This window comes from Chiloscyllium plagiosum, unplaced genomic scaffold (genome assembly GCF_037043375.1).
Source record: "Chiloscyllium plagiosum isolate Xiang-an unplaced genomic scaffold, Cpla_swu_hap1 HiC_scaffold_1, whole genome shotgun sequence".
Lineage (NCBI taxonomy): Eukaryota > Metazoa > Chordata > Chondrichthyes > Orectolobiformes > Hemiscylliidae > Chiloscyllium > Chiloscyllium plagiosum.
Window position 1 is genome coordinate 987,706 of NW_028270139.1, and position 16,784 is coordinate 1,004,489.

The 16,784-nt window shown below is 42.0% G+C and overlaps 1 protein-coding gene across 1 annotated transcript in view; it reads right to left on the reverse strand.

The window, feature by feature from the left end:
- LOC148152051 (putative G protein-coupled receptor 139) overlaps positions 1 to 13,528 on the reverse strand; it is a 34,304-nt gene extending 20,776 nt beyond the window's left edge. The window contains exon 1 of the mRNA XM_087992529.1: positions 13,270 to 13,528. Coding sequence (XP_087848655.1) covers positions 13,270 to 13,528 — 259 coding nt within the window. The remainder of the gene's footprint in view (positions 1 to 13,269) is intronic.
- Positions 13,529 to 16,784: the final 3,256 nt, after the last annotated feature.

Consider the following 16,784-nt stretch of genomic DNA (forward strand, 5'->3'; position numbering starts at 1 on the left):
AATGATGGAACCCAGAGCACCAGGTGAGCAGTACCAAAGGTCAGGGAAAGATACAGGACAGTTATTCAGGTTAAAAGTGAAACATTACATAATGAACAAGTTAGAGAAATATGGAGGTAGACAGAGGACTTTGGAGGGTCCAATCATAAGACAAAGAATGTAAAATCAAGACATTGTCAGTTCAGCTGAAATGGTTAATTATCTCACTTTTCCAGTCCATCTTACAGAACCAGTCCAAACACCATAAACCCAGAAGAGATATTTGTTGACTAGGGTGAACTGTGCAGTCCAAGCTAGTGTACTGGTTAATACAAGCCGGGAATGTTGGAATGCTAGCACAGAGAACCAGAAATGGGGACAGGCTCCCCATGGAGGCAGTGACAGAAAAAATTAAACACTGTAAACAAAGCAACTGAAATACTGACACACACCAGAAAACGAGTGAAATATTGTAAATTCAACACAGAGAAAGAGAAATACTGATTGCCTCTTGGTGGGTGGCACAGTGGTTAGCACTGCTGCCTCACAGCCACAGAGATTCGGGTTCAATTCCCGCCTCAGGCGACTGACTGTGTGGAGTTTGCACGTTCTCTGCGTGGGTTTCCTCCGGGTGCTCCGGTTTCCTCCCACAGTTCAAAGATGTGCAGGTCAGGTGAATTGGCCATATGTAATCCAATCGCTTCATGTTTGTTTTTATGTCAGTGCATATGTATGTGTGTGTACGTATGTGTGTTTGCACATCCGTATCCGTGTGGCTGTATGAGTATGGGTAACTATCTGTATTAGTGAGTTTGCATTTCTGTGTGTGGCAGGCAGGTCTGGCAGTGTCTGTGGTTAAAATGAAGGAATATCACCCTCTGCTGGCACTCCCATGCCACTGCACAGACAGCTGTGGCGTGTTCACACTATCAAGGATTCAGTCACTGACGAGAGGGTGCAGCAGCTCAAAGGATCATCCAAACTGATAACACCATCAATACAAACACATGGTTAACTGGTGTGGAGAGGAATGCAGTTGGCCTGAGGATCACTTGGTGAAATGTCTGTGCCCCCTCTGAAATGTGGAAATAGTTTGTCTTTGGGCAGGATTCCTGAGACAGAGTATATACTTTAAAGTCTATTTAAATCGCAATTGTCTTCAAACATCTCCAAGTGAACCACTGTGTAAGGAGCTGAGATAATGTTGTTGCACTTTCTGCACTCTGGGAAATGATAATTGAAGAAGTATTTTGAAGTCTTGAAACAGACCCAATGGCAGGTGTGGGTCAACTCTGGACACCTTCATCTCCTTGTGAAACATCCGAGGGACAACATTGTAAGGGATCGAGCGAACTGCTTTGTGTCTCCAAGGACATAACTTGAAGGACATAACTGTGCAATGTGAGAGATTCACATTCTTCAATACCTTCCCAAACAAATGGTAGTGTGGTGACTCTGTAGTTAGCACTGCTGCCTCACAGTGATAGGTACAGGCGTGCGATTCCACCCTCAGGCGACTGCCTATGTAGAGTTTGCATATTCTCCCTGTGCCTACATGGCTTTCCGCTGGGTGCTCCCATTTTCTCCCAGGTGGATTGACCATGCTACATTGCCCATAGTGTCCAGCAACTTGCAGGTTATGTGGCTGAGCCATGGGCCACACAGGGATAGTGTACGTAGGTAGGTGGGATGCTGTTCAGGTGGTCAATGTGGCCTTGATTGACTAGGTGTCCTGCTTCAACATTGATGTGGAGGTGCTGGTGTTGGACTGGGGTGGACAAAGTTAAAAATCACAGAGCTCCAGGTTATAAGCCAACAGGTTTGTTTTGAAGTCCTGCTTTTTGGAGCGCTGTTCTTTCATCACATAGCTGTGGAGCCGGATTATAAGGCACGGAAATTATAACACATGATCAAAGCCTGATCAACTGATACAATATATTGAGAAAACCGAAATTGCTGTTAAGTCTTTCATATTTTAGAATGGGATACAGATTTCGATCCATTAATATGTAAATCCCAGAATTTAAATCAAGTCACATTCCTGAGATAACAAGGTTTTATTTTAAAAAGTGTCATTTCAGCTCAGACAATGTGTTAAAGGTGTGAGGTTAGAGTCTGCATGTATTCCAATCTTGTGTTGGACTGGTTCTAATTTCAAAGTAGCAATTTATAAAATGTCGCATGGATTGACTGCTTGCCTTGACTGCCTGCAGATTGTGTGCTTTTTTAGCAAAATAGAATGCATCTACCAATACAATTCTTCAAATGCAATTTCACCCCACAATTTATATGTGTGCATGTGAGAGAGTGTGTGTGTGTGTGTGTTGGGAGGGGGGGGAGGGAAGGGGTGGGGCAGAGTGCGAGTGTATGTCTGTAACTGTGCGTGCATGTGAGTGTGCGCATGGAAGTGTGTGCATATTAGTTTGTGTGTGTGTGCATGTGTGCGTGTTTGATAGATTGTGTGCATGAGTGTGATGGAGTATAAGCTTGTGAGAAGGGGACTGTGTGAGTGTGCGGGGTGTATTTGTGTGTGCGTGACAGAGAGTGTGTATATGAGAGAGGGTCTGCTTGAGTGTGCGAGTATGGAAGTGTGTGTGTGTGAATGTGTGTGAGTGTGACATTCAACATTGGAGGGATTCAATGAAATCAGCTGCTTCTGCAATGGAGTTGGTGGGTCAGCAGAGGCTGACATTGGGTCACTTTGAACACAAGAGGGAAAGCACCTTTGACCCCATTCCAATGACCGCCCATCCCCAAAACAAGTGAGATCCTATTACACTGTGTTACAGACCAGATCAAAACCAAAAACTCTGAAGCACAAGTTATTCAAACAGTACAATTAAAATGCAACAAAAGAAAGAGGGGCTTGGGATAACTTAACACGATTGGAAAATTTAGCAGAGCAATAGTTTCTTTCCGACTAAATAGGGAAATGCTCCAATGTAGTAACATCCCATAAACATACCCTGGTCAAAAAGGCAAATTCAGAAAAACAGATTCTCTCACATGCAACTCTAACTGCCCAGGAGAAAAAAAACATCAAAAGTAGCCTCAGAGAGAGTAGCAGCCAGGCAATATGTAGTGCAACTTTCAACCCTGCTGAGACCCCAGCTACCACTGATGCAAATTAAATGTGAAAAGCCCTGATTCGGTGAGACCATGACCACACCTATTCAGGCTGCTTCTATTGTTCCGACTTTTGTGGCTCTGGTAGACTGCTCCCACTTTTGCCTTGAAACCATATCAGCCATGTTTGAATAGCAGAACAAGTTGGTGGATCAAATGGCCTAATTGTGCTCCAACATCTGATGGTCTTATGATGCGTGGAAATGTCTCGCGAGTGTGCAATGGAGGCTGTGTTTGGTACATACTCGATTGAGAAAGAATCAAAGGTAGTGAGAGACAGGTCTGGAGCGGTGTTATGTGTGTTCCTTTTTTGCAAATAATTTATTGCCAGGTTAATATATTTAAAAATAAGCACATTCCCATTTAAGATTGAATTAAGGATGTTCATTTCTCCTTAGACAGGCGCTATATGTCTTGCTTGCATCCCCAATAAACATGGAAGACTGGTTTATTGGTGACAGCAAAGGCTGAGCTCAATTGATCTTTGATGGAAAGTAAAGTCAATGATGATTGGGAACAGACAGGAACAGAGTGTTCAGTCACAGTCAGATCAGCCATGAGCATTCTGAATGGTGTAGCAGTCCTTAAGGGCCGAATAACCAACTGCAACTCAGGTGTTGTTTTATCAATCCACACCTCAGGGCTGCTGCAAAGTTAGAGAAATACTGCAGTCAGCCAATCAGACAACGACACAGCAGAAAACCATTCTGCCCCTCTAAGGAGTTAGACAGGAGCAATTTGACGTTATTCAGCTCTTCAAGTGAACTCCACTGCATAGTAGGAGGCATTTTAAACCGTCTAAGGTGCTGTGCAAGAAAAGCAGAGCTTATGAATATAACAGGAAGTAGCGAATAGACACATTAATACTGGTTTCCTGGTTGAAAAACTGTAACTTGTGGAGGGCCTCTGGGATCAATCTATATCAATGATTTGGATTACCCAATTGATTGGTGCTCAATTTGCTAATACACCAGAATCGTCATTCCATAATTTGTTAACTGGATGTGGGGAGTTTGCAATCGGATACAGACAGGGAAGTTGGTGAGCAAAGTATTTGCTTCAGCAGAAAGTATTTAATGTGTGCAATAGGAATCTTGTGTTTTGGCAGAAGGATATTTTTTAAAAAGTAACTATTTAAATGATGAGAGCTTGCAGAAGTCCGTGACACAGAGGGATTTATAATTACTATTATATGAATATTAAATACTTGGTGAAGTCTCATGGTTTCAGGGGTGAGCTGGCAAGATGGATACTGAACTGACTTAGTTGTAGGAGATGGAGGGTAATGGTGGAAGGATGCTTTTCAGAATGGAGGTTTGTGACTTTTTGTGTTCCATAGGGATCAGTGCTGGGCTTGTTGCTGTTCGTGATCTGTATAAATGATTTGCAAAAAAAAATGTAGCTAGTCTAAATAGCAAGTCTGGAGACAATACAGGGTTCGTGGAGTTGCAGATAGTGAGGACGATTGTCAGAGGATACAGCAGAATATGCATCAATTGGAGGGATGAGGTAAAAAAACAGCAGATGGCGTTTAATCGGAATAAACGTGAGGAGATGCATTTTGGAAAGTCAAGTACACATGGAATTTAGACAGTAAATGGGAGAAACCTTCAGACTATTGATATGGAGAAGGATTTGGTTTTGCAGATCCACAGGTGACTGAAGGTGGCATCGCAAGTAGATAAGGTAGAAAAAAGGTCTATGGCATGTTTGTCTTCATTAGAAGGGGCATTGGGTACAAGGATAGACACGTAATAGACTACAGTGATATAGAACTTCAGTCAGGCAACACTTGAAATATTGTGAACAGCTCCAATCACCGCAATATCAGAAGAATGCGAATGCTTTGGAGAGAGTACAGTAAAATTTTACCAGAGTGTTGCCTGGTTTGAGGGATTTTAGCTATGAAAGAAGGTTGGGTAGACTGGGCTTGTTTTCACTGGAATGCTTCAGGTTGAGAGGTGACGTGACAGAAGATGCAGGATCAGTTCATTTCATTCCAAAAAGGAAGAAAGATCCTAGGAGGAGGCATGGCTGGCCGTGGCTGATGAGGGAAGTTAAGAAACACATAAAGTTAAAAGAGAAAAGGTATAACATAGCAAAGATAAGTGGGAAAACGGAGGACTGGGAAGCTTTTAAAGAACAACAGAGGATTACTAAGAAGGAAATACGCAGAGAAAAAAATGAGATACGAAGGTAAACTGGCCAAAAATATAAAGGAAGATAGTAAAAGCTTTTTTAAGTATGTGAAAGGTAAAAAAATGGTTAAGACTAAAATTGGGCCCTTGAAGACAGAAACAGGGGATTATATTACGGGGAACAAAGAAATGGCAGAAGAATTGAATTGGTATTTCAGATCTGTGTTCACTGGGGAAGACACAAGCAATCTCCCTGAGGTAACAGGGGCTGAAGAACCTGAACTGGTGTTGGTGTTGGAGAGACTGTTAGGAATTGGTGTTGGAGAGACTGTTAGGTCTGAAGGTTGATAAGTCCCTGGGGCCTGATGGTCTATGTCCCAGGGTACTGAAGGAGGTGGCTCGAGAAATCGTGGATGCGTTGGTGATTATTTTCCAGAGTTCGATAGATTCGGGATCAGTTCCTGTGGATTGGAGGGTGGCTAATGTTGTACCACTTTTTAAGAAAGGTGGGAGAGAGAAAGCAGGAAATTATAGACCAGTTAGTCTGACCTCAGTGGTGGGAAAGATGCTGGAGTCTATTATAAAGGATAAAATTACGACACATCTGGATAGTAGTAACAGGATAAGTCAGAGTCAGCATGGATTTATGAAGGGGAAATCATGCTTGACTAATCTTCTGGAATTTTTTGAGGATGTAACTCTGAAGATGGACAAGGGAGATCCAATAGATGTAGTGTACCTGGACTTTCAGAAAGCTTTTGATAAAGTCCCATATAGGAGGTTAGTGAGCAAAATTAGGGCGCATGGTATTGGGGGCAAAGTACTAACTTGGATTGAAAGTTGGTTGGCTGACAGGAAACAAAGAGTAGTGATAAACGGCTCCATTTCGGAATGGCAGGCAGTGATCAGTGGGGTGCGGCAGGGATCAGTGCTGGGACCGCAGCTTTTTACAATATATATTAATGATATAGAAGATGGTATTAGTAATAACATTAGCAAATTTGCTGATGATACTAAGCTGGGTGGCAGGGTGAAATGTGAGGAGGATGTTAGGAGATTACAGGGTGACCTGGACAGGTTAGGTGAGTGGTCAGATGCATGGCAGATGCAGTTTAATGTGGATAAATGTATGGTTATCCACTTTGGTGGCAAGAACAGGAAGGCAGATTACTACCTAAATGGAATCAATTTAGGTAAAGGGGCAGTACAAAGAGATCTGGATGTTCTTGTACACCAGTCAATGAAGGTAAGCATGCAGGTACAGCAGGTAGTGAAGGAGGCTAATAGCATGCTGGCCTTCATAACAAGAGGGATTGAGTATAGAAGCAAAGAGGTTCTTCTTCAGCTGTACAGGGCCCTGGTGAGACCACACCTGGAGTATTGTGTGCAGTTCTGGTCTCCAAATTTGAGGAAAGACATTCTGGCTATTGAGGGAGTGCAGCGTAGGTTCACGAGGTCAATTCCTGGAATGGTGGGACTACCTTATGCTGAAAGACTGGAGCGACTGTGCTTGTATACCCTTGAGTTTAGAAGACTGAGAGGGGATCTGATTGAGACATATAAGATTATTAAAGGATTGGACACTCTGGAGGCAGGAAACATGTTTCTGCTGATGGGTGAGTGCCGAACCAGAGGACACAGCTTAAAAATATGGGGTAGACCATTTAGGACAGAGATGAGGAGAAACTTCTTTACCCAGAGAGTGGTGGCTGTGTGGAATGCTCTGCCCCAGAGGGCAGTGGAGGCCCAGTCTCTGGATTCATTTAAGAAAGAGTTGGTTAGAGCTCACAAGGATAGTGGAATCAAGGGTTATGGAGATAAGGCAGAAACAGGATACTGGTTAAGGATGATCAGCCATGATCATAATGAATGGTGGTGCAGGCTCGAAGGGCAGAATGGCCTACTCCTGCACCTATTGTCTATTGTCTAACTGTATAAGATTGTGAATGGCATGGATAGAGTGAAAAGTAAAAGGCTTTTCTTTTCCCCAGGGTGGAGGAGTCAATTACTAGGGGACTCAGTTCAAAGTGCTGGAGGGGATGTTTAAAAGAGATGTGCAATGTAGGTTTTTCACAGAAAGGGTGGTGCGTGCATCGAACGAGCTGTCAGAGGAGATGATGGAAGCAGGCACAATGGCAGCATTCAAGAATATTTGAATAAGAACAGAATAGAGGGATATGGATACAGTAAGTGAAGAGAGTTTTAGTGTGGAAGGTGCAGGCTTGGAGGGCCTATTCCTGTACAGTATCATTCTTTGTTCTTTGAATCACATAAAGTTAGTCTGAAAATGCCACACATGATTCAGATGCTAAATGGAATGCTGCTGCAAAAGAATTTTGCTGCAAAAGAAGGTTTAATCGAAGGATTATTTTACAGCATCTGTGCAGAGCATTGCTATGCCCACATCTGATGCACAGTGTGCAGTTTTGATTCTCTAAACTGAGAGAACAAAAAGATTTATTTGCTTCAGAAACCATCCAAGATGCTTCACTTTATCGTTCCTGAGATGAAAGCCTTGTATTATGAAGGATTAACAGTTTGAGTGAGAGATGTTGTTATTCAATCGTACAAGAACCTGAGCTTAGGTATTGGGTGGATGTGTCATCTTGCATGGGAAACTAACACTTTGCAATCCATTTTATGACTAAGTAGTCAATTTAACGCAGACATTGTGAAGTACAAAGGAAATTACATCTCAGGAACAGGCCATTTGGCCCTCCGAGCATGCGCCGATCCAGATCAACTATCTAAACCTTCTGCCTATTTTCTAAGAGTCTGTATCACTTTCATTCCTGCCCATTCATATATCTGTCTAGGTACATTTTAAAATACGCTATCATTCCCGCCTCCACCACCTCCACTTACAACGTGTTCCAGGCCCCCACAATCCTCTCTGTAAAGAACTTTCCACACATATCTCCCTGAGACCTTTCCCCTCTCACTTTGAACGCATGTAATTGAGTCCGCTACTCTGGGAAAAAAGCTTCTTGCTATCTGCCCTTTCTATACTAATCATGATTTTGTAGACCTCAATCAGGTCCCCCCCCCCCCTCAACCATCATATTTTTAATAAAAATAATCCAAATCTACTCAACCTCTCTTCATAGGTAGCGCCCTCTATACTAGGTATCATCCTGGTGAATCTCCTGTACACCCTATCCAAAGCATCCACATCCTTTTTTAAATGTCGTGAACAGAACTGTACACCTAATTTCAAATGTGGCCGAGCCAAAGTACTACACAACTGTAACATGCCCTGCCAACTCTTATACTCAATACCCCGTCCAATGAAGGAAAGCATGCCATACGCCTTCTTGACCACTCTACTGACTTGCGTTTTCATCTTTAGGGAACTTTGAACCTGCACACTTAGATTTCTCTGTACATGAATTTTCCCAGAACTTTTCCACTTACCGTATTGTTCGCTCTTGAATTGGTTCTTTCAAAATGCATTACCTTACGTTTCCCCATATTGAACTCCATCTGCTATTTCTCTGTCCAACGCTCCAATCTATCTATACTCTGCTGTACTCTCTGACCATCTGCTACTCCTTGCAAATCAGGCAAACTACACCTTCCTCCATCTGTCATTAACTAATTTTAACAAAAGTTAAAGAGTCATATTCATAGAGTCATAGAGTGAAACAGCATGGAGACAGACGTTTCAGTCCAATGAGTCCCCACTGTCCGTGTTCCCAATCAAAAATACTCCCACCTGACTACATTTGTCCCTTATCCCTGCAAACCTTACCTTTTACTGAAATGCGCATTTTTTGCACACACTGATCTCTTTCTGTGTGAACAAAAGGTCACCCATCATGTCCTTAATAATAGTTTCTCCTCTGACCTTCAAAATGCTCTATCCTGAATATTGAAGTCCCCTATCATAGAGAAATTGACACCTGCCGTTCACTTTATCTACACCCCTCAGGATTTTACAAACCTTTACAAGGTCACTCCTCAATATACTACTCTCCAGTGCCAAAAGTCCCAGCCTATTCAGCTTATCCTTATAATTCAAGCCCTCCATTGCCAACAACATGCTGCTAAATCTTTCCTGAAACCTCTTCAGTTTAATAGCATCCTCCCTGTAACAGGGCGATCAGAAATGGACACTATACTCCAGAAGAGGTCTCATCAACATTTTGTACACACTCAATATGATATCCCAACTCCTATACTCAAAGCTCTGAACAATGAAGGCTAGTGCGCAACGTCTGCTTAACCACCCCGTCTACAAAAGACATAAACTTCAAAAAATTATGAACTTGAACTTCTGGGTCTCTCTGTTCTAAAACACGATCCAAGGCCAAACAATTGTTTGCATAAGTCCTATCTTTGTTTGTATTACCAAAACGCAATACCTCACATTTATCCAAATTATACTCTGTCTGATACTCCTCAAAACATTGACCCTATTGATCAAATCTCAAGACCTTCAACAGTTCCTCTTCTAAAGTGAATTGTTTTCAAAACATCAAATTTAGTCTCCTGAGTTCGTTAGCCTCCCTTTATTTCTCAACATTAAGAACTGACACTAAATGTGTGCAAACATATAAATAAATTGTCAAATTTTAAAGAGGGGTCTTTTTTCGGTGAGGAAAAATGTACTGTGTGCAACAGCAGCAAAGATGAACCCACGTAGAGCATGGAACTAGGATGGAGTCATACAGCCAGGAGAATCTGCAAGGAGACCACATATGGTGTAATTTCAGAGTTTGATAATACTATTAGAACGTAGAGAGGGAGAAAATGTTACCTTCCTAAATAGGTGTGGTCCATTGATTCCTTTCTCTGTCTTTGCCTCTTCTCACCCCAAAGTGTGAGAGTTTGAAACTCGTTAGTCATGTTTATCACACGTGAAGGATTCCTGTCAAAGATTCATTGGACTCTCTCCACTGACTGTATCAATACAAGAGAGGAAACCCCTGTGCCAGCAGCTTGTGTGAGCAGAATAGCTTTTGAATAAGGATAACATTTGGGACAATCTGCCAATTCTCCTTTTCTCACTAGATACATATGATATAGAAACAAAAAACTTTAAAGTTATTATTCTGCATTTTTTTGTTTACTGTTTGCCATTAGATATGATTTTGTGTATGTGTATGTCAGTTTGTGTGTCAGAATTTGTATGTATTAGTATGTGTGTTTGCATGTGTGGTATTTTAGGAAGATAAACATATTGTCTGTGTTTATATTGTCTAAATTATTTCTCTTTTATCTTTGCAACTGTGTTTGAAAAAAGTATTTTTGCAATAAACCAGCTACTTAATGTTGTTTAAATAAAACTGCCTGAATTATTCCCAATACTGAACTTGACCCAGTGTGACGACTATATCGTTAGTCGTTTCACCATTTAACAGTTTTAAAAACGCATATAAAATTTGTTATGACCATCACAGGAGTTTGCCTTGAAAAGGAAACAGTGACCCTTCCAATCTCGATCAGAACAGGGACGAGGAGAAATTCTCCAAGAGATGTTCCAATATGGAAATAGCTTCCAAAGACATTAATGGATGCTGGGATATCATGATATCATGATATCAAGGAAGAGTCAGTTAGATTTATGGAAGACAACTGCATCAGAGATAGTGAGGTATTTGCACAAAGGAGCAGCTGAAATTACAATCAGTTCAGTTAGGGTTTCATTGACCGGTGCAAGATGGTCAAATGGTCGACTCCTATGACTTAATCATAGAGTGATAGAACTGTACAGCATGAAAACAGATCTCTGAGTCCATATCGCCAATGCCGACCAGATATCTAAAATTACGGAGTGCCATTTGTCAGTATTTGACCCATATCCCTCGAAACAATTCCTATTTATCTACAAATCCAGATGCCTTTAAATGTTACAGTTGTACTAGGCTCCACCACCACCTTTGACAATTCATTCCATACACGCACCATTCACGATGTGGAAAGGTTGCACTTAGATTCCTTTTAAATCTTTCTGCTCTCAAATTAAACCTATGCACTATGAGTTTTGGATTTCCCCAACCATGGGGAAAAATACCCTGTTGATTTATCCTATCCATGTCCCTCATGATTTTATAAACCTCTGTAAGGTCACCCCTCAGCCTCTGAACCTACAGGGAAAAAAATCAGTCTATTTAGCATCTCCGTATAGCTCAAACTCTCCAAACCTGCCAACATCCTTGTAAAACATTGATGAACACTTTCAATTTTAACAATATTCTTCTGAAAGCAGGGACACGAGAATCGCATGCAGTATTCCAAAAGTGGCCTAAGCTATGCCCTGAGCAGACTATCAGGAGGCTGGAAGAACACAGCAAGCCAGGCATCATCAGGTAGTGGAGAAATCAATGCTTGGTTGTAACCCATCTTCAGGATGCGGGGGTGAAAGTGGAGCTGCAGATAAAGGGGGCGGAGTGTGGGAGGGTTTTGAATTAGTAGGGGCGCAGGGTGGTGAGGGAGGAACAGATAAATACAGGTAGAGGATATGACCAGTTTGGTCAATGGAAAAAATTAATCAGAATTCTACTTGAAAGGAAGGGTCGATCAGAGGAATGGAAGGGAGGCAGAGGAGCTCGAAAGGGAGTTGGAGGATGGAAAGGGGTTTATGCGAATTTGGAGAAGGGGAATAAAAATGGGCAGTGACTGGGATGTCAGTCATCATCACTTTCAAATTTGCCTCCAAGTCATTTGGCTTCTTTATTTGGAAATATTTCCCTTTTGAAAGAAAGGTTGTCAGATGTCCAATTATACTCAGCAATCTGAAAGGTTGGACAATTATTCGTTCTATAGAAATGGTCGACAGTATAACCCATACCATTTCTAAAGGTTGACATCTCTAATGCCAACACCACTGGTGCTTGTGAAGGCAGACACGACATTCATTGAGAGAACCAGTGGGAAAAGAATTAACTTTAAAAAGGGTATTAGACACATACGGAAATGGGAAGGATTTTCAGGAAAAATTCTATTGACAGAGGAAAGGAATTCATCTTTCATTTTGGTAATCTTTCACAACACTTGGGCAAAACTGGCAAGATCAGTTTTTGTTATCTGTTCTGAATCGCCCTGAACTAAGTGGCTTGCTCAGCCATTCTAGAGGACAGTTCAGAGCAAGTAACATTTGTGTTTGTTTGAAGTCACAGATGGCACAGATGGAACAAGGATTGCAATATCTTTTCTGTAACAGGCATGAATGGATCAAGATTAATCAAGTAAATTCACTAAAGTCAACTTGCAGTAATTGTGATCACAGACTTGTTGTAAATTGCAGCAGCTGGTTGAGCGTGGTATGGATCTGCGCCCATTTCAGCACATATAAGCCTATGGCCCTAGGTTACTCATACAGCAACACTACCACAATCACACCATCTCCCCAGGAAACATTATGCACAGTTAGAACAGCAGCAATGTTTTCATTTGAATTACTTGCAATTTGCTTTGTAGGCAAAAGAGAACAGAAATATGTGAATCTGGATAGAACAAAAGTGGATGTGCTGTGTAACCATAGTCTTACCAGATCATATGGGCTGCTCACTCATTACAGAGGAGCAACTGGTGGTTGTTTAATCTGAGGGCCATCAGACCTCAGATCAATGAAGACGTTGATAAGGAGTGGCTGTTATGGTAACCACAAATCAGTGATGGGAATTGAACCTATGCTGTTGGCATTACACTACTTCATAAGTCAGTCAACCAACCAAGCAAGTTAAACTGATTCCCGGAGCTAAAGTACAGGTGATGGGCTATTCAGCAGCTGTTGTCCGCCTGACATGAAGGGTGGGATAGTGTGGAGTTGGTAGTGTCTAGTGTTTGTGCTGGACAGAATATTGAAACAGAAATCAGTTCGGGACAGTGTCGCTCCTGGGTGTTGTGAATAGTCTGTATCCTCCTCAGATATTGGTATTATAGTTGTTTGATTAGAGATAGAGTTTGATAAGAGATTGAAGCAATTATGGCAGGTGCATAAATACTTTCAGATTTAAATAACTAGGATATTGTTTCTGTGCAACATGGTTAATAGAGTTCATAGTCAGCTAGAGAGACTTACCAGGAACACCAATCATAGCGAGGATTGGATAGTAACCAACTTGAATCAGCCAAAGTGCAGCCTGGATCCGCCATGTCAATGGTGTCCAATCCTGAGAAAGATAGTAAAGACCCAAAGATAAACTCCTGTCCATTATTGTAACATTCAACTCTGTTATTCTCAGATTCTGATCCATTGTTGTATCATTCCAGCCTAATGTTCTCAGACTCTTATCCGTTGTTGTAACATTCCCATCTGTTATTCTCAGATTCTGATCCATTGTTGTAACATTGCAGTGTGTTATTCTCAGATTTCGATCGGTCCTCTCCCTTTCTCTGGAACTGTTTATCCCTGTTCGTATCAGGCCTGATGCTCCTGTTCATATTATTGGATAACACATTGAAAGGAGTCCCTTATTAATAGAAAACAGAAAACCTCAAACCATACAGTTAGAATCCTTGGAGACTGACATTAATTACAATCACTGAGTAAACAGCTCCAGTTAACTCTTTTCAATCCAAGATCTTTTCTATCACAATGATGCATGACATTTAACAAGTCAGGAGAGAAGGCATTGCATTCACTGAAGGAAGGGTTAGTAGAAATAGCAGGGAATGATTAGAATCATTCTATTCTCCATCAATATGGATAATGCAGCAGAGGACTGGACAGTTGCCAATGACCATATCCGTTTAGAAAAGAAAATGACATTAACGCAGTAATTAAGAATGGTCAAGTTGATATCATTTTTGTTTCAGCTGCAGGAAGAGCGGGAGAGTCGACCGGGGCTGACGGGAAGGTGAATTACTACCTTAAAAACTTATATCATGAATAGGCAGAGTGCTAGCTGAGCAGGAGCAGACACCGGACTGCTGAGTAAATGAGGTAATATATTTGGGCGAAAAAAGCAAATTACTGCGAATTCTGGAATCTGAAATCAAAAAAGAGAAAATGTTGGAAAATCTCAGCAAGTCTGACAGCATCTGTAAGGAGAGAAAAGAGCTGACGTTTCGAGTCTAACTGACCCTTTGTCAAAGCTATGTCAATATATTTGGGTGGTTGTGTTACTCGAAATATTATTTAGGTAGTGTCTGCCCCCCATCCCCCTCCTCTAACCAAAAAAAAAAGTTCTGTGCATCAGCTTGATAAGGTAACTAGCTTTTTAAAGAAAATCTTTATTTTTCTACTTTCCCTTTGGAAACTAAGAATGGTGGTTAGGGCAGTTGAATGTTTCTTCTGCAGAATGTGGGAGGTAAGGGTCACCACTACTGTCCCTATTGACTTCCTTTGTGGCAAGTGCACCCAACTACAGTTCCTCAAAAACCATGTTAGGGAACTGAAGCTGGAGCTGGATGAACTTCAGATCATTCGGGAGGCAGGGTGGTGGTATTGAGAGGAGTTAAAGGGAGGTAGTCACACTTCAGTTACAAGGAAAAGGTAGATAGATTACAGTCGGGACAGAAAGGGAACTGGCAGAAAGGGCAGGGAGCCCCTTGGTCGTTCCCCTCAATAACAAGTAAACCATTTTGGATACTGTTGGGGGCGATGAATTGCCACGGGTAAGCCATGGGGTACAGGTCTCCAGCACAGAGTCTATCCCTGATGCTTGGAAGGGAAGAGGGGAGAAGAGCAGAGCATTAGTCACTGGGGACTCTGCAATTAGAGGAGCAGGTAGAAGGTTCTGCGGGAACGAGAGAGACTCAAGGTTGGTGTGTTGCCTCCCAGGTGCCAGGGTTCATGATGTCTCGGATCATTTTTTCCGAATCCTTGAGAGAGAAGGAGAGCAGCCCCAAGTCATGGTCCACATAGGCACCAATGACATAGGTAGGAAGAGAGATGGGGATTTAAGGCAGAAATTCACGGGCCAAGGTGGGAAACTTAGTGCTGGAACAAACAAAGTTGTTATCTTTGGTTTATTGCCCATGCCATGTGCTAGCGAAGTGAGGAATAGGGAGAAAGAGGAGTTAAACACGTGGCTACAGAGATGGTGCAGGAGGGATTTTCGATACAAACAGGATGGTCCACACTTGAAACAGAGGAGTACCAATATCCTGAGGGTGAAATTGGCTAATGCTGATCGGGAGGGTTTAAACTAATTCAACAGGGAATTTAAATTGTAGTCCAGTGTCCAGGAGGTTGAGAGTAGTGATGTCAGAAATACGGTTTCACGGTCGCAAGAGTTCATTGGCAAGCAGGAAGGCTATTTGAAGTGTGCGTACTTCAAAACCAGGAGCATCCGGACTAAGGTGGGTGAACGTGCAGAGTGGGTTGGTTTTGGGTCTTCGATGATGTGGTCATTTTGGAGACATGGGTAGAGCAGGGACAGGAATGGTTGTTGCAGGATCCAGGATATAGATGTTTCAGTAAGAACAGAGAAGGTGGTAAAAGAGGGGGAGGTGTGGCACTGTTAGTCAAGGAGTGTATTACGGTGGCAGAAAAGACGCTTCAGGACCCATCTACTGAGGTAGTATGGACTGAGGTTCGAAACGGGAAAGGAGAGGTCACGTTGATGGGAGTTTTCTACAGGCCTCTGAATAGTTCTAAAATTTATAGGACAGGGTAACAAAGATAATTCTGGATCAGAGCAAGAGTAATAGAGTAGTTGTGAGGGATGAATTTAACTTTCTAAATATTAACTGGAAGCGCTATAGTTTGACAATTTTAGATGGGTCAGTTTTTGTCCAATGTATGGAGGATGATTTCCTGACAAAGTTTGTAGACAGGCCATCTGACATCACGACTCTCAACCTCCTGGACACTGGACTACAATTTAAATTCCCTGTTGAATTAGTTTAAACCCTCCCGATCAGCATTAGCCAATTTCACCCTCAGGATTTGGATTTGGTACTGGGTAATGAACCCAGCCAGGTGTTAAATTTGGAGGTAGTTGAGCACTTTAGTGATTATGACCAGAATTCGGTTATGTTTACTTTAGTGATTTAAAGGGATAGGCATACACCGCAGGGCAAGTGTTATTGTTGGTATAAAAGCAAGTATGAGGCGATTACAAAATCCTTAGGATGCATATTATCGGGAAGGAAACAGTAGGGCGTGGTCACAATGTCGAGCGAGGGAGCTGTGGTTTACTAAAGAAATTGAATCTCTTGACAAGAGGAAGAGGATTTATGTTCGGATGAGACGTGACGGCTTAGTAAGGGTGCTTGAGAGTTACAAGTTATTCAGGAAAAATCTAAAGGGAGAACTAAAAAGAGCGAGGCGGGGCCATGAGAAGTCATTGGCACATAGGATCAAGGAAAATCCTGAAGCTTTCTATTGGTACAACAGGAATAAAACAATGACGACAGAATGATTAGGGCTAATCAAGGATAATAGTTGGAACTTGTGAGTTGAGTCCGAGGAGTTAGGGGAAGTGCTAAATGAATATCTTTTCATCAGTATTCATACTCGAAAACGACAATGATGTCAAGGAGAATACTGAGATACAGACTATTAGACTAGATGGAATTGAGATTTACAAGGAGGAGATGTTCGCAACTCTGGAAAGTGTAAAAATATATAAGACCCCATGCTAGATG